Source organism: Phoca vitulina, unplaced genomic scaffold (assembly GCF_004348235.1).
Source record: "Phoca vitulina isolate PV1807 unplaced genomic scaffold, GSC_HSeal_1.0 scaffold1, whole genome shotgun sequence".
Taxonomy (NCBI): Eukaryota; Metazoa; Chordata; class Mammalia; order Carnivora; family Phocidae; genus Phoca; species Phoca vitulina.
Genome location: NW_022589704.1, coordinates 7772765 through 7792724, shown reverse-complemented (window position 1 = coordinate 7792724; position 19960 = coordinate 7772765). Strand labels below are relative to the sequence as shown.

At 60.5% G+C, this 19960-nt stretch overlaps 2 protein-coding genes across 4 annotated transcripts in view; both read left to right on the top strand.

Moving 5' to 3' along the window:
- Positions 1 to 9651, top strand: part of DIS3L2 (DIS3 like 3'-5' exoribonuclease 2) — a 346894-nt gene extending 337243 nt beyond the window's left edge. For 2 of the 3 annotated variants that reach the window (XM_032399039.1, XM_032399109.1), the window contains exons 17-21: positions 1904 to 2051; positions 2473 to 2603; positions 2774 to 2878; positions 4163 to 4264; positions 4969 to 9649. In XM_032399039.1, coding sequence (XP_032254930.1) covers positions 1904 to 2051; positions 2473 to 2603; positions 2774 to 2878; positions 4163 to 4264; positions 4969 to 5118 — 636 coding nt within the window. In that variant the 3' untranslated portion in view covers positions 5119 to 9649. Of the gene's footprint in view, positions 1 to 1903; positions 2052 to 2472; positions 2604 to 2773; positions 2879 to 4162; positions 4265 to 4968 lie in introns of all 3 variants that reach the window. The other variant, XM_032399177.1, reaches the window with a different exon arrangement.
- Positions 9652 to 16980: 7329 nt separating this feature from the next.
- Positions 16981 to 19960, top strand: ALPI (alkaline phosphatase, intestinal). The gene is made up of 11 exons (XM_032409714.1): positions 16981 to 17050; positions 17133 to 17249; positions 17365 to 17480; positions 17678 to 17852; positions 17931 to 18103; positions 18348 to 18482; positions 18568 to 18640; positions 18774 to 18908; positions 18995 to 19186; positions 19407 to 19529; positions 19659 to 19960. The coding sequence occupies exons 1-11, from the start codon at positions 16981 to 16983 to the stop codon at positions 19958 to 19960; spliced, it is 1611 nt and encodes a 536-aa protein (XP_032265605.1).

The window sequence follows — 19960 nt, the reverse complement described above, 5'->3', positions numbered from 1 at the left end:
CTGGGTCTCAGCAACTGCCTGTTGACTGTGCCAGGCAGGGCCAGTTGGGCTCCCGTTCCCTGCCCCCCGCCTCTGGAAGTGTCTGGAACTGTCCATCTCCAAGGTCAAACTAGCCCTGGAGCTCTGTGGAAAGGAGCTCTCCTCTCCTGAGTCCCCCAGAGCCTGAAAAAGAGTGGACTTCTGGCCTTGCCTGCCAGTGAGTGACCTTCAGGGCTGGCCTTTGTATGGGGAGCGGATGGCAGGGGGTTATGGAGTTTCTTTGGTGCCCCTGAGAGCTAGGACAGGGACAGGGGACCAGGCAGCGGCGGCAATAATGAGCACAAACGTCCTAAGGAAGCAGCTGAAACAGGACACCTGGGACTTTGCTGTCCCAGAAAAGCCACAGTCCCCACCCATCCCACCCCACCCAGAGGCACCTTCCCAGCCAGGAAGGGGACCAGGGCCTCTGTGCTCCTCACCCCAGCTCATGTGGGGAACCGGGCCACCACCACTGAGAACAACGCCCAAACGTGGCTCGGCGTGGAGGCTGCCCCCGCCGTCCCCCGGTGACTTGCCCCGGACATAACCCAGGCTGCAGCAGGAGCTGGGAGGCGGCCTCGGGGAGCTGAGCAGGTCATCACCAGCTGCGCCCTGACTCCTGGCCCGACACACACGGTAACCGGAGCCAGCTGTCCACTTGGCCGAGCACACAGGCAGCAAGGGGAGCGAGCGAGTGAACACCCAAGGGTGTGACTTTGACCCTCAGTGAGGAACCTGTTCACTTGCTCCTCGCCGCGTGCTTGAGTCCCAGCCCCGAGAGCTCGGGGGCCACAGGGCAGGCAGCTGCAGGGACTGTGGCCAAACCACCCACGCAGCAGAACCACCGAGGCCTGGAGAAACTCGGCCTCTCTTCGTGTACCCCGGTCCTCACTCCTCCCCTGCAGAGGGGCCTCTTGAACTCAGACCTCTGAGTCTTGGTGCCAGGACGGCTTGTCAGGGACGAGGGCTGAGGCTGGAGGCTGGTGGGCCTCTCCCTCCCTTGGCTGGCGCGGGGTTGCTGGTAGGGGGGCCCGGAGGTGCCAGGGTGCCAGCATGGCCTTCCACGGGACCGGGATCAGGGCTGGAGGGCATGAGGTCGGTCACCACCAAAGACTAGGCCTGGGCCACAGAGGAGGGAGCCAGGCGCCCACTGCCCATGTCCCTGGAGGCGGGTACCAGGCGTCCCGCACCTTCTCTTCTACGGGCCGTTCTGGCCGGGTGGCGGCAGCGGCGGACTCCGTGTCCTCACAGAGCCCTGTGGCCGCCCCGGCTTCCGCTGTGCCTCCACAGCATGTCCGCAGGCCCTGTCCGGCCGGCCACAGGCCGCCTCCCCTCCTCCCATCCCGTGGAGCAGACCAGAGCCGCTCCCTGCTTGTCGCTGGCAGTAACCGCCCCTAAAACGACAGCAGCAGGCCGAGCTCCTCCCCAGCTGCCCTCAGACTTCAGCCCGTGGTCCGCCCTCCCCGAGGGCTCCGGGACCGGCCCCACAGGGCTCTGAGGGAGGGGGCCCTCCAGCAGCTGGAGGTTTCCCCGCACCCCCTGTGCCCACAGAGGCGGGGTGGGCCCCTTGCGGTGCTCTCTGGCCTGTTCTCGGTGCTGCCGCCACGAGGGGTCTGCACAACCCGGGGCAAGGCCCACATTTGTCTTCAGCGGGAGAGGGGCATGGATGCGCCGTGGCTGGGCGCAGCCCCATGGCAGCCCCTGGGTCCCCTTACAGAGAATGGCCCCTGGCCTCCTCAGGCCCGCGGTCAGCCGCCTGCGACCTGGTGGGTCAGTCCACTCCAAAGCAGCCCATCCCGAGCCTCCGAGTGTCACAGCCTGGCAGGGCAAACCCAGCCGTGGCCTGGCCCGGCCTGGCTCTAAGACCCCGCCCCCACCCCCCCAGATGGCCCTGTACTTCTGCTCGGGGGTGCTGCAGGACCAGACGCAGTTCCGGCACTACGCCCTCAACGTGCCGCTCTACACCCACTTCACCTCTCCCATCCGCCGCTTCGCCGACGTCCTGGTGCACCGCCTCCTGGCCGCCGCGCTTGGTAAGAAGGACAGCCCGGGGGCTCGTGCAGGCCTGCGCCCACCTAAGGGCTGCCCAGGCCCAGAGTGGGTACCTAGCAGCCAGAGGCCACTGCATGGCTGTAGAGGCCCTGAGGGGTGGCCAGCCGAGCAGCAGGGGAGCCTGGGCCCAGAGACCCTCCCCACCCCACCCCCACCCCGCCGTGAGCATGCTAGGGGTCGGCTGCAGTAGAGCTCATTAGAAGTCTTATACAAAAGCCAAGGGCCCTAAACGTGGCTGCCCCCCCCCAACCCTCGGAGCTGGGCAGCAGAGAGACCTCAGCTCAGCATGGGCCGCCTGGGCCCCATGTTGCCTGGGCAGGGAGCACCGTGCCGCCTGTCCCCAGCCGTGGCCGGCATACGCACAGCACCCCGCCAGCAGCCCCGCACCCACCCTCTCCCCAGGCTACGGGGAGCTGCCCGACCTGGAGTCCGAGGCCCTGCAAAAGCAGGCCGACCACTGCAATGACCGCCGCATGGCCTCCAAGCGCGTCCAGGAGCTCAGCACCGGCCTCTTCTTTGCCATCCTGGTTAAGGTGAGGCCACCCCCAGTGCCCCCTCTCCCCCTCCTCCACCCCACTTCCCCTCCTGGGCACCGGCTTACAGGGAGCTCTCAGGGAGCTCAGGGGCCCCCGGCAGCTGGGGTGGGCCCTGGGGGTGATGCCACGTCCCGTGGCCAGGCCTCAGCTAGAGCCCTGCCCTGCAGGAAAGCGGCCCCCTGGAGTCGGAAGCCATGGTGCTGGGCGTCCTGAACCAAGCCTTCGACGTGCTGGTCCTGCGCTACGGGGTGCAGAAGCGTGTCTACTGTAATGTGAGTACCACGGGCCGCCGCGGCCAGGTTGCCGAGGGCATCTGCTATGACGTGAGTGCCGGGACCTCGTGGCTTCTGTCCAGAGCCCTCCCCCACCCACAGACACACCAGGCCGTGTCCACCGCACTGTCTGTTTTCACCTGCGTGTCCCCCCCAGCCTCTGCCGGGGTCCCCTCCGTATTTGCCTGGCATCGAGGGAGGGGCCTGGCCCAGGGACAGCCCTTGATAGACACACAAGCATGGAGGATGGGAGCACAGGCTGGGGTTGCTGTCCTTACCTGCCCGGGAGAATACAAGCCGTGGTGGTGACATTGGCCATGTGGTGGCAGAGGGCGTGCCGTCCCTGACCTGGCTTCCCTCTGCCACCCAGCACCAAGCCCACCTGATGGGCCATGCCGGGACACCCTGCTGCACCTGCCTGGGGTGAGGGATCCAGGCCAAGAGTCAGGCTCAAGAGAACGGGCCCCTCCCTCACCAGTGCAGGATGGCAGAGCTTGCAAGCCTTGGGGGATTTCTTCATGGGAATGTGAAGGAAGGAAAGAGCAGAGAGTGGTCCGTGGCCACTCTGGAAGCTGTGTCCCCTGAAGAGAAGGAAGAGACCAGTCCTTGCCTTGGGTCCTGCCCTGTATGGCTATTTATTCCAAGGTTCTTTCCGAGGGTATTTGGTGCCTGTGCTTATGTCATCTGAGGGACCTATTTCAGCTGACCTTGCGGTTAGCAGGTCACCCCCTGGCCCCTGACCCTGGCTTTGAATTTCCTGACATCCAGAACCCTTGGGGGAATGCAAAGCCCCGCACACAGAGTGGAATAAGCATAAGTAAAGCAGAAGAGACAGAATGGAGTCCTGCTGGGGTTCGTCAGGGCTCCGGTCCTGAAGTTCACTGAGCAGGACAAAAGTTCAGGTGTCGGTCATCAGACAGGTCTAGGTCTGCAGACAAGCCAGCCCTCAGCCTGTGCCTGCAGGGGTCGGCACCCCTCTAGCCTTAGGCGCCCGGTCCACCTCGGGCCTCAAGTAGACAGTCCCTGATGAGCCCCTGCCGCTCAGCACTCGGTCACCCTCAGATACGGCCTCAACGGAAGCTGGCCAGAGGCCAGAGGCAAGGGTGGGGTGGTCCCTAATCAGAGGTCGACAGCCTGCTGCTGGGCACGGGGTCAGGGAGCTCTTTCAAGGCCAGTCAGAGGCGGGCAAAGGTAGGGAGCTGCCTCCGGGGTGGGGGGGGGTGCGGTTTGCAGGGTCAAAAGTTAGGAGCTTACAACCTGAGACGTAGATGTGTGTGCCCCCAGGCTCTGCCCCTGCGGTCCCACCACTTCCAGAAGGTGGGCAAGAAGCCTGAGCTCACGCTTGTCTGGGAGCCTGAGGACGCAGGACAGGAGCAAGTGCAGCAGGTCAGACCCCGGGAGTGGGGCAGCTTCTCCAGAATACCACTGTGTGCCCGTCCGCCCCCTTGCTCTTCATGAGCCCTCTCCTGCCTCCTGGGGCACACTTGCCAGGCCTCCCCTGCTGGCCCTGCTGCCCCTCCCCGCGCCCCGGCACTTAGGCTCCCCCGTGGGATTTCCGACTCTATACGCAGAGGCCCCGCGCAGCTCCCGCATATGCCCTCCTTTGGGCCAGAGCTTTCCCGTCCTGCCCTGCCCTGCCCTGCCCCCCACCCCCAGTGGGGAGAGGCGGGGGGGCTCTGCCTGTCTCTCTAAAGCAGGGTTTTAACCGTTGGGGTCTTTTGGGGAATCTCATGCAAACTATGGATCTCCTACCCAGGAACTTGCATATAATGGTTTTCACCTACAGCGCGCTCTGAAGGCCAGCCCCAGGCCCCAGTTCCTTTCTCCCCCAACCCTGGGCGCTCACTGTGCACCAGGCAACGCACACGGCCGTGTCCGGCTCCCTGACTTCTCACCGGGGCCCTGGGGCCTCAGTATCCGAGCAGGCTCAGCTTACAGAGGCCTGCAGGGGAGGGTCAGTGGTCCTGGGGCCCAGCTAGGTGGACAGTGGCAGGGCTGGGCCCCGCCCGCAAGCTCTTGCCCCTCCCGCCCCCCAGACCGGCCCCCCACGACCCACTCGTGTCACCAAGCTGGGCTCTGCTCTGCTGCAGGTTGTCACCATCTTCAGCCTGGTGGAGGTGGTCCTGCAGGCCGAGACCACCGCCCTCAAGTACAGCGCCATCCTCAAGCGGCCGGGCACCGACGGCCTCCTGGGCCTGCAGGACAAGGAGGAGCGAGACGCCGGTGGCCCCCAGGCCTGAGGCCTCCCGCGCAGCCGCACCCCGCCCACACCCCTGCCCCACCCACCGGCTTTTAGGAATAGGACCTTTCGACACCAAAGGGGATTTTTAATTTGGTTTTTAACAACTCAGGGTTTTGTTTTTATTTCCTCATTCTATTTTATTTTTGCAGCTCAGTTTTTAAACAAACTGGAGAGGAGAGGGCGGGGCTGGACGGAAGGCTGAGGCCTGGCTGGTGCTTCACCGGAGCGGAATGGGACCCGGTCCTCCTGGGAAGGCCAGCCCCCCTTCTGCCAGGCCACCCACTGCCTTCCCCTGCCCAGGAAACCGGGGACTTTCAGCAAATCAGTGTCATGGAATAAAATCAAGTGTGAATTGCTGTCTGGTGTGTGACGCACCGCTGGGAGGCCCGGGCAGCAGGGTGCCCCTTGGACCCAGGACAAGGGACCTGGCTCAGGCTCCACCCCTCTCAGCTGAGCTGGGGTCGCCACCCTCCAGAACCTTCCTGTCAGTTCCAGGATGATTCACAGAGCTGGCCACATGTCAGATTGATGCCCGTGCCTCATTCTGGCTGATTAGAAATGTAATTAGTATGCAAGACAGCAGGCTTACCCATCACCCTGCACCAAGTGACTGTCCCTCCCCACCCCCACCACCTCCTCTCTGCCTGCTGGCCTCAGGAGGGACGGCACGAGTCCTGTGGCCCTCCCTCCCTGAGGTTCTAGGCCAGAGCTCTGAGTAGCCCCGTCCACACCCCTCGGGACAAGCCGGTACCTCAGCCCCCCGGTGCCAATCCTGTACCCTGGTGGCGCTGAGGGAGCAGGGGGACAGAGGGGACCTGCGCCTGCTGGAGATGACCAGGGAGGGGAAAAGGGGTGCCTGGTGGCCCTAACCTGGCCTCGTCACCTTCCCGGCATCGTCCTGAGCACCCACCAATTGCACCATCCCTGGGGACCCAGGGACGGAGATGGAGGGCCACTGGGCCGTGCTCTCTCCCCAGCTGGCCTGACCACAGCCTGCACTCCCTCCCCGCCCGACTAGGGAACCACAAGTTGGCTTCCCCAAAGGCTGCCAGAAACGAGGGTGAAAACCATAGTGACCCCTGCCCTGGTTCCACCGTGCTTTTCCTTGGGTGTCGGTATTAACGAGCCCATTTGATCTGGTTGCAGTGAATTCTCTTCAAAGAAAAATTCAGTGCAGTACCTTGTAGGAGGGCCTTGCGGGGACCAGAGGACCGATGGCGTGGCTGCCTTTGTCCCCCACGGGCAGGCCGTGGCTCATCATCCGCCCAGCCCTGGGCCGGGTGTCGGAGAGGAATGGGGGACACGCCACCGTCCTGCCTTCCTCTCTCCTGCTCCAGCACCTCAACCGGCCTTCCAGGTGTCCATCTCGCCACCCCCAAGATGTCCCTGAGGCCACCACCCCCCCGTCTGTCCCTGTCCCCAGAGCCTTCTCCTGCACCCAAGGATCTGAAGGGAAGATAGGTGCGAGGGGCTGGTGGTTTGGTATTTGGATGAGGAGAAGATTTCTGGGTGTTTCCTGTCCTAGGCAGCCCAACAGAGCCCAAGGGCAGGACGATCTCAACCCTGTCCCCAGCCCCTGGACTGCCCCACCCTCTGAGGAGGAGCCCCGTTCTTCCCCAGGGCTGTCCCCTGCCGGCCACCCACAGACCCGGGAGCTGAGCCCCCGTGGCGTGACACCCATCAGAGGCAGTGGGTCGGAGCCCCTGGGCCCTCTCTTGAGCAGCATGAACTCGGACCGGACCCCAGTCCTTACTGCCCCGGTGCCCCCTGAGCCCGTGAGGCGTAGCTCGGTCAGCAAGGAACATCTTTGCCGCCAGGACTTGCTTGGGCAGAGGTGGGTCTCGCCCTGATGCACCCTAGAACCACGGGGGCCGTGGCCACCCCAGCCCACCCCCGCTTCATCTGACAGAAGTGGAAACTGCACCCAGAAAGGAGCCAGGCCTCTGGCCAAGGTGACACAGCAAGACTGCCCAGCCAGGACCGGGCTCAGGCACCTGCCCTCCACTGCACCCCACTGCCCAAAGGAGGCGGCCCAGCACTCTCCCCCAAGGTAGCCGGGTCCGTCTTCGTCCCCTCCCAGCACGCGGGGCTCTGGCGGAGGTCCACTGAGGGAGCCAGCCCCTTCTGTGTCCCCGTGTGATGGAACTATTGACAAAAGGATGACGAGACACAAAACCTCATCAAAAAGGAAGACTCATCCCTGCGGCTGCTCCGGAGCATCGGCACACAAGTACCAGCAGAAGCCCAGGACCCAGAGCGGGGCTCTGTCTTCCTCAAGGGGCCCCCTCGGATCACCATGGCGGAGGGAGCCGGAGATGCAAATAACGTCACTACGAGACGAGGCTCTAGCAAAGTTCCGAGGCTGGGGAGGGTATTCCCAGCTCCGAAGGGACAGGGGCCAGAAGATGATGCGTGGGCCCCACGGGGGTGAAGGAACTGAGGCTCGAAGGTACTTGTCTAACGCCGAGCTGTGAGGGTCAAGGTCGCTAGGATCAGAGAGAGCTGAGAGGACGCGCAAGAAGATGCTGGAAAGGGAGATCGCATGGACCCTCTGAGCTGGCCTGAGAGTTTGCCCTCTATGCGAGGGCCGTGCAGGGCTGGGCCGTGATACGGCCCCCGTGCCTTCACCACTTTACTCAGCAGGAGGGCGGCGATGCCCCGTGTTTTCGGGGCTGCTGTCCAGCAGGGGAGTGGGGTCACTAGCACGGCAGGCGGCGGTGATGGCGTGAAGGGGAAGCCGGACGGGGGGGGGTCCCATGGGGGCAGAGCCTCAGGGAGCAGCCTGGTGGCCGTTTGCAGGCCCGGGCCCTGAGGCCCAGCGCTGTCTGGGCAGTGGAGGGGGCGGGAGGCCAGAGCACGGGTGCAGGTGGGCCAGGAGGGCCAGCGAGCTGGGGCGGCGAGGGCTTTCCTCGCCGTTGGGGTGGGGGGACAGATAAGGGGTGCAAGCCAGCATCCCGAGGCTTCGCGCTGAGAACAGACCCGGGGGCTTGGTACAGAGGCAGGGACCAGGAGTGGAGGGTGTGGGGTGCAGCAGCAGGGGGTGGTAGGCAGTTGGGGGATGGGGGATGCCAGGCTGGGCCCTGAGGTGCAGGGGAGAGTGGTGCTCGGGCGAGGTGTCCTCAGCACACAGCCCGGATTAAAAGCCTGGGAAGGCTCAGGACTGAAGATGGGCTCAGGAAGATGAGAAGGAGCTGGTACAAGGAGCCTGGGAAGGAGGAGCCAGAGAGAGAGGGGTCCTGAGGCTTCAGGAGGACTCCTGTCTTTTGATTACATAGGACAGAAACCCAGTGCGAAGTGGCTCTGGGAGGAAGGGAACTGATAGGAAGGCTGGACAGAACTACCAGAGGAGGGCGGGAAAGCCCACCTTGGAGGAGGCAGGGAGGCACCACGCCTCCAGGTCACCTGGTGGGGGGCGGGGGGAGCCTGTGCCCCTTCTCTGTTTCTGCTTCATTTCCTCCTGGTGTAGATCACTTCCTCCGTGGTGACCTTCTGGAAGCGTCTGCCTTCTGTATCTTGCAGCCCACCCTCCTGGAGAGAGACTGACACCCTCTCCCAGCTCTAGTTAGAGAAGACCCCAGGAAAGAATGGGGCGGCTGCCCAGCCCTGGCCCATCAGAGAGCTGTCATGGTACAGAATGGTAGCTCCTGGGGTCCCTGGCAGCTGGGAGGGATGGGCAAGAAGCCGGGGAGCAGGTGCCAGGAAGAGGCTAGGCCACCGGGGAGACACAGCACCAGATGCCCACTGCAGCCCAGACGCCGCATGCTCTCACTTATGTGTGGAGTCTAAAAGAATCAAACACATAAAAGCAGAGGAGAATGCTGCTTTCCAGGGCCAGGGCAGGGAGGAAGAATGGGGAGATGCTGGGGACAAAGTTTCAGTTGTAAGATAAACGAGTTCGCGGGATCTCATGTACAGCATGGTGGTGTAGTTAACAATTCTGTGTTGTGGACTTGAAAGCCGCTAAGCGGGTGCATCTGCAGTGTGCTCACCACAGAAAGCAAATGATCGCTCTCAGGCGATAGATATGTTAAGTAGCTTGCTGGTGGTGATCGTTGCACAATGTATCCATATATCAAAACATCTAGTTGTACATCTTGGATATATACAATTCCTATTTGTCAATTATACCTCAGTGAAGCTGCTAAATAAACAAATAAAGACAAACGGAGTCTGTGTGCCTCCCCCTTAAATCTGGACAGGCTCGATGGCTGCTAATATGCAGAAATGTGGCAGAAGTGACTTGGGGCCAGTTTCGAGGCCCCGGCCTTAAGGAACGGGCAGCTTCTACTCCCTGTCTCTTGGAATCCAGCTGCCATGTTGTGAGGATGCTCAAGCAACTCTGTGGAGAAGCCCTCGCGGAAGGGAGCCAGTTCCTCAGCCACGTGACGGAGCCATCTTGGAAGCGGACCCCCCAGGTCCCATCCAGCCACCCCCGCCGAAGCCCCATAGATCAGACACACACTGTCCCCTCCAGGCCCTGCCCAGATTGCAGATTTGTGATCCAAGAAATGTGTGAGGTGGTTTGGGGCTGGTTTGTTATACAAACCATTATAGATACCAAGAAGAGAAGATCAGTAGAATGTGTCAATAGATAGAGCTTACGATTGAAAAATGAAGAAGTGATTTAGAAACAGTGATAAATATCAACATAGAAAGCCAAAAGAGGGGCACCTGGGTGGCTCAGCTGGTTAGGCGGCTGCCTTCGGCTCAGGTCATGATCCCAGGGTCCTGGGATCGAGCCCCGCATCAGGCTCCCTGCTCGGCAGGGAGCCTGCTTCTCCCTCTCCCTCTGCCTGCCTCTCTGCCTACTTGTGCTCTCTATCTCTCTGTCAAATAAATTAAAAAAAAAAAAAAAAAAAAATCTTTAAGAAAGCCAAAAGAGAGGAAAGTGGTTGCCTCAGAGATGGGAAAAGGCAGGGAGGGAGACAGGGAACTGCTGTTTTTGTTCTGTCGGAACAAACCTCACAGAGCTATTTGGTAATTTAAACTATATTCATGTATAACTTGGATAAGAATAAAAACCCAAACAACCCCCCCCCCAAAAAAATATTTTTTTCTTAGCAGGAATGGACCTACTGTTCTTTTAAAAGGCTTTTTGTACATTCAGCAACAGGGATATTAAACAGTCCATCATTCCAGTAAGTAAGATAAAATTCCTGCTGACAGGTGGCCTGATATTCCCAGTGAGTTCAAATGCTGCCTAAGGCCTTCTACTTAAAGACTCAGGTGGCAGTCTGGGCGGGGACGCCCCTGGGGGCTGTGGTGGCTCCCTGTCTGAGCCAAGGTAGGGAGTCCAGGGCAAGGGACTAGGCCCTGGGCAGCTAACCAGCCAGGAAGCTGGGGGGGGCACGGGGCGATGGTGTTGGGCAGAACCACAGGTGAGGCTGTGGGCCTCCCCAATGTGATGCAAGTCTGCAGGAGGGCTGAACTTCAGGCCCCAGCTGGACTCTGACAACAGAGGCCCAGTTCATGGGCCCAATCACAGATTTCAGGGTCAGTTGAAGGTGAGAGGGGTATTGAAGTAGATGAAAGACGTGAGTCCTGGTGAATGGAAGGAGAAAGATGCCTTCCACAACAGTAAAGAAGATTCTGGAGATGGGGAGAGGGTACATGAAGTACTTAGAATGATGAGTTTGAATTTGCACATAACTGAGTCAGGTTACATACTTAAAGCCTTCTGCAAGATCATCTCTTTGAACCTTCTCTTTTTATGAGTCTTTATGGTTTGGTGGTTTGTTTTTTTTTAATATATAGAAAGCAATTTTGGGGGGTGGAGTCCCATTTTAATAATTTATTTTACTTAAAGTTGTTTTACTCAAACACTTTCGTGAATTGTGTTGTGTTCTTTAATGTTCATAAATTGTTCATTGCTCAGTTCTGGAAAGCGTTGAGCCAAATACCGAAGAAGCAACAGATAGGGAAGCGCAAGACAGACGTGAAGCAAAATGTCTCCTTGAGGAGATTTCACCTTCGTAGATTTTCAAACCAAGCTGCTGTTGGAATAAGACTGCCCTCCTGGTTCTTGGGATAGAAAAATCAGAGTTAAGGTACTGAATGCAGTTCCAGGAGCAAGCTTTCGTTCCCTCGCCTTCTACATCCACGGCCAAACGCCCTGTCGGCCGTGGAGGGGTCATGCTTGCGTCACCCTAAGGAGAACGACCTTGAGCCACGGCTGCGGCTGCACCCCCAGCCTGGGGCAGGCTGAGCCCCCCGGGAACTGTATGAGGAAGGGGGTATGGTGGTGTTTCCTGCCCTGCTGGGGGACGGTCCCCTTTTCTGCACTCCCCGAAGATATGTGACCCAAGTGCCCCTGTGGAAGGGCAGTGCCCGGATGTCCCTCCCACACGGGTGGGTGGAATGGCCCAGGAGGAAGCCTGGCCCACACAGACCTTAATTACAAATACTTGCTTTCTAGGAATAAACCACTTTGTCTAACATTTGGCCGATTGGCTTTCAAACACTCAGCTTTTATTTTTTTATTATTATTTTTTTCAGCTAGCTTTAATTATGTTCAAGACCTGCCTTTTTTCAGAAGTTAGGGTTTCGCCTTTCCCCCTCCCCCTCCAGAACTGCGTCTGTCCCACGGCCCTGCGCTCACAGCCCTGTGACATCGGTACTGTTCTTCCCATTTCACAGATGAGGAAATCAAGGCTTGGGAGAGGTTTAAGTACCGAAGGACACCCATTATAAGTGGTGGAGACTGAGCCCAGGCCCCAACACGCTATGGGTGGGCTTTTTGGTCTTTGTCAACCTGGGGGTCTGTCATGTGGTTAATTCTGCATCCATTGAACACCTTTTTGTTATCATCCTCTGTGAAGAAACTGTCCAGTAGGAGGAGAAGCCAGGGCCAGGGGAGGCAGACTGGAGAGTGGCTGGCAGACAAGTGGCAGCCACAGAAGAGGGATTTGGGGTGTGGCTGTTGTGAGGGGCATTGCAGGGAGGGAGCCAGCAGGGAGGCCGGGCACCAAGGAGAGGGCGGATCCCTCGGGCCAAAGTACAGAAAGTCACACAATGTCCCAGAGTCCCTCCTCCACCGTGTAAGCCATCTTTCCTCTGTCAGTGACTCCTCACCTGCCCCTGCCTGTGCTCCCCGCTCCCCCCGCACCACCCCCCCCCCCAGCCCCCCCCCCTCGTGCCCCCCCCCCGCCCCCCGAAGCACAGCCCGGCCCCAGTCTTGCGAGCTGTCGGTGGGCCTTACATCCAGGCTTCTGTCCTGCCCGCCCCGGCATTATTTCCTGCCCCTCTCCAAGGGGGTCTGACTCTGGTCACCTCAATTCTTCCCCTGGGACAATGTCCAGGAACATGATTCGGTTTACGTACCCCACCCCCGTTTCTAGACAGGAAGCCCCTCGCCCGCTGGGTCTGATTTGACTCTGCTAGGCCTCCAGGATGATTTACATATGGTCGGTGCTCAAGAGATTTTCACTGAATCAAATCGTCTCCTCTAACCAACTAGTAGCTGCCCAGCTTCTGGTTTTTGCCTCCAGGACCCTCGCTGAGGGTCAGCTCGGTGAGGGCAGCTGCAAGGGCCCTGTGAGCATCGGAGGCCTCCGTACCTCCTCCCAAACCTCAGTTTCCAAGGCTGGTGTAATGGGCTTCCGCTATTAGATTGCCTTCTGGGGCCTTCCTTTGGGCTTTACAACCTCTCTCTGACCCCAAACAGCTGGTGCTGACCCTTGTGCAGGTCCAAATTCCCAGCGTGAGGGAATTCCCAAGTGACTTGGTACAGTGTAACCCCTGGGGTTCCCGGGTGTACCCCAGTACGCACTTGAGCTCTGGCCTTAGATGCGCTCACCTCCGCTGGGCCCCAAAATGTATCTCGGCAAACTTTTCCCCTCCACGGCCCCGTGGATGCCCCCGAGGTCTGTGCTGTCTCTGGTTCCTTCCAAAGCCCCCCCCCCCCCCCCCGGGGCTGTTCTCCAGTCAGTGCCCATGGGCTCCGGGGGAAGGGCAGAGCCTCAGTCTCTGGGCCTGCGACAGGGACCACGGACACGGACATGCCCAAACCATAGCTGCAAATAGAGGCAAGGGGCTCCTCCCTCCCCTGCAGCCAGTGCTTTTCCGGTGACCTCTAAGATCTCTGTCATTGAGCCCGTGACCCTGGCCTTGCCTGTTGCTCTCCGCTGAGGGCTCCATCCGGTCCCCAGGCCACGATGCAGCTAACTTCCGTGAGGAGCTGAGGAGCGCAGTCCCCGGGACTTTCTTGATGGCCCCCTGCTGGGCCAGGAGGAGAGGCAGGTGGGGGGCCTCCTGTCCTGGCCCCAGAACTGCCTGGCTGGAGAGGGGACACATATCATCAGAAGTGCAGGGAGGGGGGCGCCGGGGGGTGTAACTGGTTGAGCATCCGACTCTTGTTTTGGGCTCACGTCTGATCTCAGGGTTGTTCCCAGCTCCTGCCATCCTCCCCCTGCCCCCCCAGCAGGGCTGTCACTACGTTTCCCAAGGGGGGGCGGGGAGTGAGATCAGGAGGGCAGGAGGCGCAAGGGGCCATCCCTCCGTGGGTCGGTGGGCGGCAGCTGCTTCAGGGGTGGGCCCCGCATCACCCTGCCCCTGGCCGGGCCGACACGCACCCTGTGCTGGGGGCTGGGACCCGGCCCGGACAGCCTCCGGGGGTAAACGAGGACACCGGTGGAGGGTGCTGGGGCTCCTGATGGGGCCCTACAGGACAAGCCCTTCCTTCCCAGGGAGCAGGCAGACCAGGACAGGCAGACTGCAGGCTGCACAGAGCCAGACAGCCCCTGGCCTGGGCTACAGTAACCCCAGAGGCATGACCTCTTACTCCGCACCAGGAAGAGCTTGCTGCCCGCTGCCTTGGAATCCCGGGCCCCAGAGGAAGGACTATAACCGGATACATCACAGGTGACTCAGGCCCAAAGGTGCCTGCCTGACTCAGGGCACAGTGCCCCCGTGGCCCCGTGCAGCCGCGTCAGGGCTGCAGGCTGCGAATGTGGACAAACAGACTTTGTTTACCGCCAGTGACAAGTCGTGTATGTTCGATCTCCAGTCCCGCTCAGGCACACGACAAAATTCACAAGAAACCAAGGCCGATCACAACTGATGACTACATGTCACCGTAAGAAGCACTAGCAGCTGCACTCCTGGCATTTATTACAGAGAAATGAAAATGCATGCCCCCCCCCCCCGCAAAAAACCGGAATGAATATTCACGGCAGCCTTATTCATAATCGCCCCAACTGGAATCAGCCTAGATGTCTGCACTTGGACATGGGACTAGTCAAACACTGTGGTCTACCATCCCACAGAAGACACTCAGTAATACAAAGGAGTCAACGATTGATCCATGTTTGGATGAATCTCCAGGGAATTATGCTGAGTGAAAAAAAACCAACCCCAAAAGATTGCAGGATTCCATTTATGTAACTTATTTGAAATGACAACATTTTAGAAATGCAGGAGAGGGGCTAGGGACTGAGCAGGGGTGTGGGGGGGAGGTGAGGCGGTTATAAAGCCATCTGTTCCTGTCCGTGGGATTGGAGCTGTTCCGTATCTCAACCACAGTGGTGTTTATGAACCCACACACGTGACAAGATAGTGTAGAACTTCCACACCCACGCAAATGAAGTACATGTGAATGGGGGGAGGAATCCGAATCGAAATCTGAAAATCTGTGGATTGCACCATTGGGGGAAATTGGGCAGCATACAGGGGATCTCTGTATTATTTCTTCAACTGTCAAAAATTCCAATTGAAAAAGGGTATGGTGGGGAGCACCCAGGTGGCTCAGCCGGTTAAGCGTCTGACTCTTAGTTTTGGCTCAAGTCATGATCTCAGAGTCTGAGATGGAGCCCTCCGCTGGGCTCTGCACTGGGGGTGGAGCCTGCTTAAGATTCTCTCTCTCCCTCTGCCCCTCCCCCTCCACTTGCACAAGAAGCTCTCTTGCTTGCTCTCTCTCCCTCCCTCTCTAAAAAAAAAAAATAATCCAACTGAGAAAGGGTACGGGGAATTTACTGGAAGGAAGACTAATCTTGGAGTAACAAACCTTTCACCTACAGCCTGATAAAACCAATTAATTAATTAAGGACGTGCCCAGAAGTTAGTCTCCCCCGACCTTTAGCCAAGAATTTCCCTAACACAGCAAGACGATACAGGGGACAGAAGGAGCTATGGGGGACAATTCAGGGGCCAGGAAGGATGCCTCCCAAGGCGATATCTCTCCCCAGATTTAGAGGACAGCCAGGTCAGTGTGCTTGGCGAGCTGCTTGAGCAGAGGGGGGCTGGGCAGGGAGACACTGGTGGCCAGGACGGTCGCCCTGGTTTTGGGGACCAAACGCACGGCTCAGGTGGTGAGGAGGCCAGAGCGCAGAATGGAGCTACATGGTCCGCTGGGGTGGGCGGAGCCGGGAGGAAGGTTTTTCTTCTTTGAATATTTTAAAAATCGTGGTGAAAAGCACCACATAAAAGTTACCATCATAACCATTTGTCTGGTTCCGTAGAGGTAAGTGTATTCACAGCATTGCACAGCAGCTCTCCAGAACGTTTCCATCTTCAAACTGAAACTCTGTTTCACCAAACACCCCCCCACCCAGGGCCCCCTCTTCCTGGCCCCTGGCAACCAGTTCTGTGCATTTGATAACTTCAGATGCCTAGTCTAAGTAAAGTCACCCAGCGTTTGTGCTTCTGCCACTTAGCATCATGTCCTCAGGGTTCATCCGTGGTGTACCGTGTGACAGGATGCTCTCCCTTTTTAAGGCTGAATAATATTCCATTATGCGGATGGACGGCATCTTGTTTATACATTCACCTGGTGATGGACACTTGAGTTGCTTGGCCCTTTTGGCTACTGTGAACAATGCTGCTATCAACATGAGGGTGCAAATATCTCTTCTAGAACTTGCTTTGAATTCTTTTGGATAGACACCCAGAAAGTGCGATGGCTGGATTGGAGGAAGGCTTATGAACCAGCCTGGCTACTGAAACTTCTTAGCCCCCTAACAGACGTTGCACCTGCGGGTATGCGTGGCCCCTGGAGGGAAAAGACTCACCCTGGGTTCTATCTGCGTGTCCAAGGGAGCAGAGATCAAGCTCATGCACACTGGGTCCTACCCCTGCCTGCCCCCCATGCACGCACGCACGCGCACGCACGCGCACACGTACCCCACGAGACCGGCCCGGCTCTCAGTATTCAAACACACGGACGAGGTTCCGCTCTGTCACCACCAGTCCCACCCTTTTCCACAGCACAAGAAGTCTGGGTCCAGGCTCCTGGGCGCGCTCTGAGCCCAACCCCTTCCCCACCTGCCCACACCAAGCCCGGTCAGAAGGACCAGGCACCACATGCCTCCTTTCCCCCTGTCTCGGGGCCTCAGAGCATCAGGAAGCCAGACCCAGGCCCCTGGCCCAGGCTGCGTGCGTCCCACCCAGACGGAGCCTGCCCAAAGCTGGCTTTCAGCACTGAACAAACGAGCTGAACGTAGGAGTAACGGTTCTCCCACCAGACTGTGAGCAAAGGGTTGGGACTGGCCCCTACGGGGACACGGCAAATGCTCCTTCCCCAAAGGGGACGTGTCCCCGATTCCCCGCGCTCCCTTGGGGTGACAGCTGGGATTATCCTGTGCTGGACAGACCTGCACTCTCCAGGCCCCCTGCCCTGGGGCTTGCTCGGCCACACCCTGCCACTTCCCTTCTGCCCACAGGACTTCAAGTCACAGGGCGGGGCGGGGCCCGGGTGGCCACCTGGGGCAAAGGGAGGGACCCCGAGCCTTTTACAGCCCGAGCCAAAGTCCTGCCTGGACCAAAGCCCCGGCGGCTCGTACGGCAGCTGGTGCCCACGTTCTGGTGCCCTCGGGGCCCCAGCCTGCCCGGAGTCCTGGCCTTGCCGCCCCCCCGCCCTCCGACAGGCATGCAGGGGCCCTGCGTGCTGCTGCTGCTGCTGGGCCTGAGGCCGTGGCTGGCCCTTGGCGTCATCCCAGGTAACAAGGCACCTCCCAGCTGCCCCCCACACACGGGGCACTCCCCCGAGACTGACCTGGCCTCCCCTCTCCGCTCGGCCAGTTGAGGAGGAGGACCCAGCCTTCTGGAACCGCCAGGCGGCCCAGGCCCTGGACACTGCAAAGAAGCTGCAGCCCATCCAGACGGCTGCTAAGAACCTCATTCTCTTTTTGGGGGACGGTGAGTGTGCAAGGCCTGGCCGTGCCCTGTGGCTCCCCCAGCCCTGGCACCCAAGGCTGCCAGTGGACACAGACCGACCTTGCGGACTCAGGCCTGACAAGGTGTGCTCCTTCAGGGATGGGGGTGCCCACAGTGACAGCCACTCGGATCCTAAAGGGGCAAATTAATGACCAACTGGGACCTGAGACACCCCTGGCCATGGACCACTTTCCGTACCTGGCTCTGTCCAAGGTAAGGGCTGGGTGGCTCAGGGTGCTCCCCACCAGAGGCGTGGGGTGGGGTGGGGCTCGGGAGGGCGGCAGGAGGGGCGACCCCAGGAGGGTTGGAGCCTGAGTCAGGGGCACCAGGGCAGTGAGGGTGGGTCCCGGGTCGGGATCTTGGGCGCCTGACGGTGTCACGGGGGGAGCTGAGGGTGTCTCTGTCCCCAGACATACAACGTGGACAGACAGGTGCCAGACAGCGCAGGCACAGCCACGGCCTACCTGTGCGGGGTCAAGGCCAACTACCAGACCATCGGCGTGAGCGCAGCCGCCCGCTTGAACCAGTGTAACACGACACGTGGCAATGAGGTCACTTCCGTGATGAACCGGGCCAAGAAAGCAGGTGGGCTTGGGGCCAGCTTTGCGGGCAGAGGCAGGATGAGAGACCTCAGGGGCTCACCCTGACCTCTACCACCCGCAGGGAAGTCGGTGGGGGTGGTGACCACGACGAGAGTGCAGCATGCCTCGCCAGCAGGCTCCTACGCACACGTAGTGAACCGCAACTGGTACTCGGACGCCGACATGCCTGCCAAGGCGCGGGAGGAGGGATGCCAGGACATCGCCCAGCAGCTCATCTCCAACATGGACATTGATGTGGGACATGAAGGGCAGGGGGGTGGGGTGCCGGCCCGGGCCACAGTCCCGGGCAGCTGACAGCCTGAGCTCTGGGGGCTGGCAGGGTCTCCAGGAGCCTGGGGAAGGGGGGGGGGGTGGTGGAGAAGGCACAGCTGGGGCCAGACCATACCCACAGACCTGGCAGGGGAGCTGGGGGCTGTCTGAGAAGGGAGCAAAGGGCCAGCCGCGCCCCGAGCCCACCTGCCTAATCCTTTGGCTACAGGTGATCCTGGGCGGAGGCCGAAAGTACATGTTCCCCAAGGGGACTCCAGACCCTGAGTATCCAACTGACGCCAAACAGAACGGAGTCAGGTTGGATAGGCGGAACTTGGTGCTCGAGTGGCAGGCCAAGTACCAGGTGATGGGGGCTGGCAGGTGCAAGGGGTACAGCAGGGACAAGGATGAGAGGGCTACGGACTGAGGCTCGGTTCCACCCCTCCCAGGGTGCCCGGTATGTGTGGAATCGCAGGGAGCTCATGGAAGCATCCCAGGACCCCTCTGTAACACACCTCATGGGTAATGAGCCCAGACCCCCCTCTTTCCTGCCCTGGCCTCCCCGGTCCTCAGAAAGCCAAGCAGATACACAGATGTTCAGGCCACGGATCCTCCCCACTCCCCAGCCAGTCACCACCGGCCCCCTTTCCCCCAGGCCTCTTTGAGCCAGGAGACACCAAATACGAGTTCCACCGAAACCGGACCCAGGACCCGTCCCTGATGGAGATGACAGAGGTGGCCGTGCGCGTGCTGAGCAGGAACCCCCGTGGCTTCTACCTCTTCGTGGAGGGTGAGTGGCAGCCCCTCGCCCAGCAGAGGAGTGGGAATGGTCAGGGCGTTTGGGCATTGTCCACTTTCCACGCGTCCTGCTTGCAGGAGGCCGCATCGACCACGGTCATCACGACGGCACGGCTTATCTGGCACTGACCGAGGCCGTCATGTTCGATTCTGCCATCGACAAGGCCAGCCAGATCACAAGCGAGAAGGACACCCTGACCCTTGTCACCGCTGACCACTCTCACGTCTTCTCTTTTGGTGGCTACACACTGCGAGGGGCCTCCATTTTCGGTAGGCAGGGAGCTCCATCTGCGGTAGCAGGTGCTGTTTCCCAAATTATATGGCAGAAAGGGCTCTGGGTCTCAGTTTCCTCGCCTGTCAAATGGGGTAGTAGCCACTGCCTCGTCGGGTGCTTGTGAGGATTTGGCCAGCGCGTAGGCAACCTGGGCTGGGCACGCAGGGGGCCCCCTCGCTGTGGTCGGTGTGCTCAGCAGGGCCCTCCTCCCCGCAGGGCTGGCCCCCACCATAGCCCTAGACAACAAGCCCTACACCTCCATCCTCTACGGCAACGGCCCCGGCGCCAGCTTCGCGCTCACCGGGAACTCCCGGCCCAACGTCAGCCACAGCCAGAGCAGTGAGCGCCGGGGGCCAGCGGGGCGGTCGGGGGCTGGGGGGGGCCGAGGGGTTGGGGGGCGCGGGGGGGGGCCTCGCGGGAGGGGGAGGCCGCCCGCCCCGCCGGCCCTGAAGACCCCCCTCCTGCCAGCGGACCCCGCCTACAAGCAGCAGGCCGTGGCGCCCCTGCCCTCCGAGACCCACGGCGGCGAGGACGTGGCGGTGTTCGCGCGCGGCCCGCAGGCGCACCTGGTGCACGGCGTGCAGGAGCAGACCTTCGTGGCCCACGTCATGGCCTTCGCCGCCTGCCTCGAGCCCTACACCGACTGCGGCCTGCCGCCCTCGGCCTCCCCCACCGACGCCGCGCTCCCCGGCCCGGCCGCTGCGCCGCCGTCGCTGCCGCTGCTGGCCGGGGCGCTGCTGCTGGGGCTGCTGGCGGGCGCCGCGCCCTGA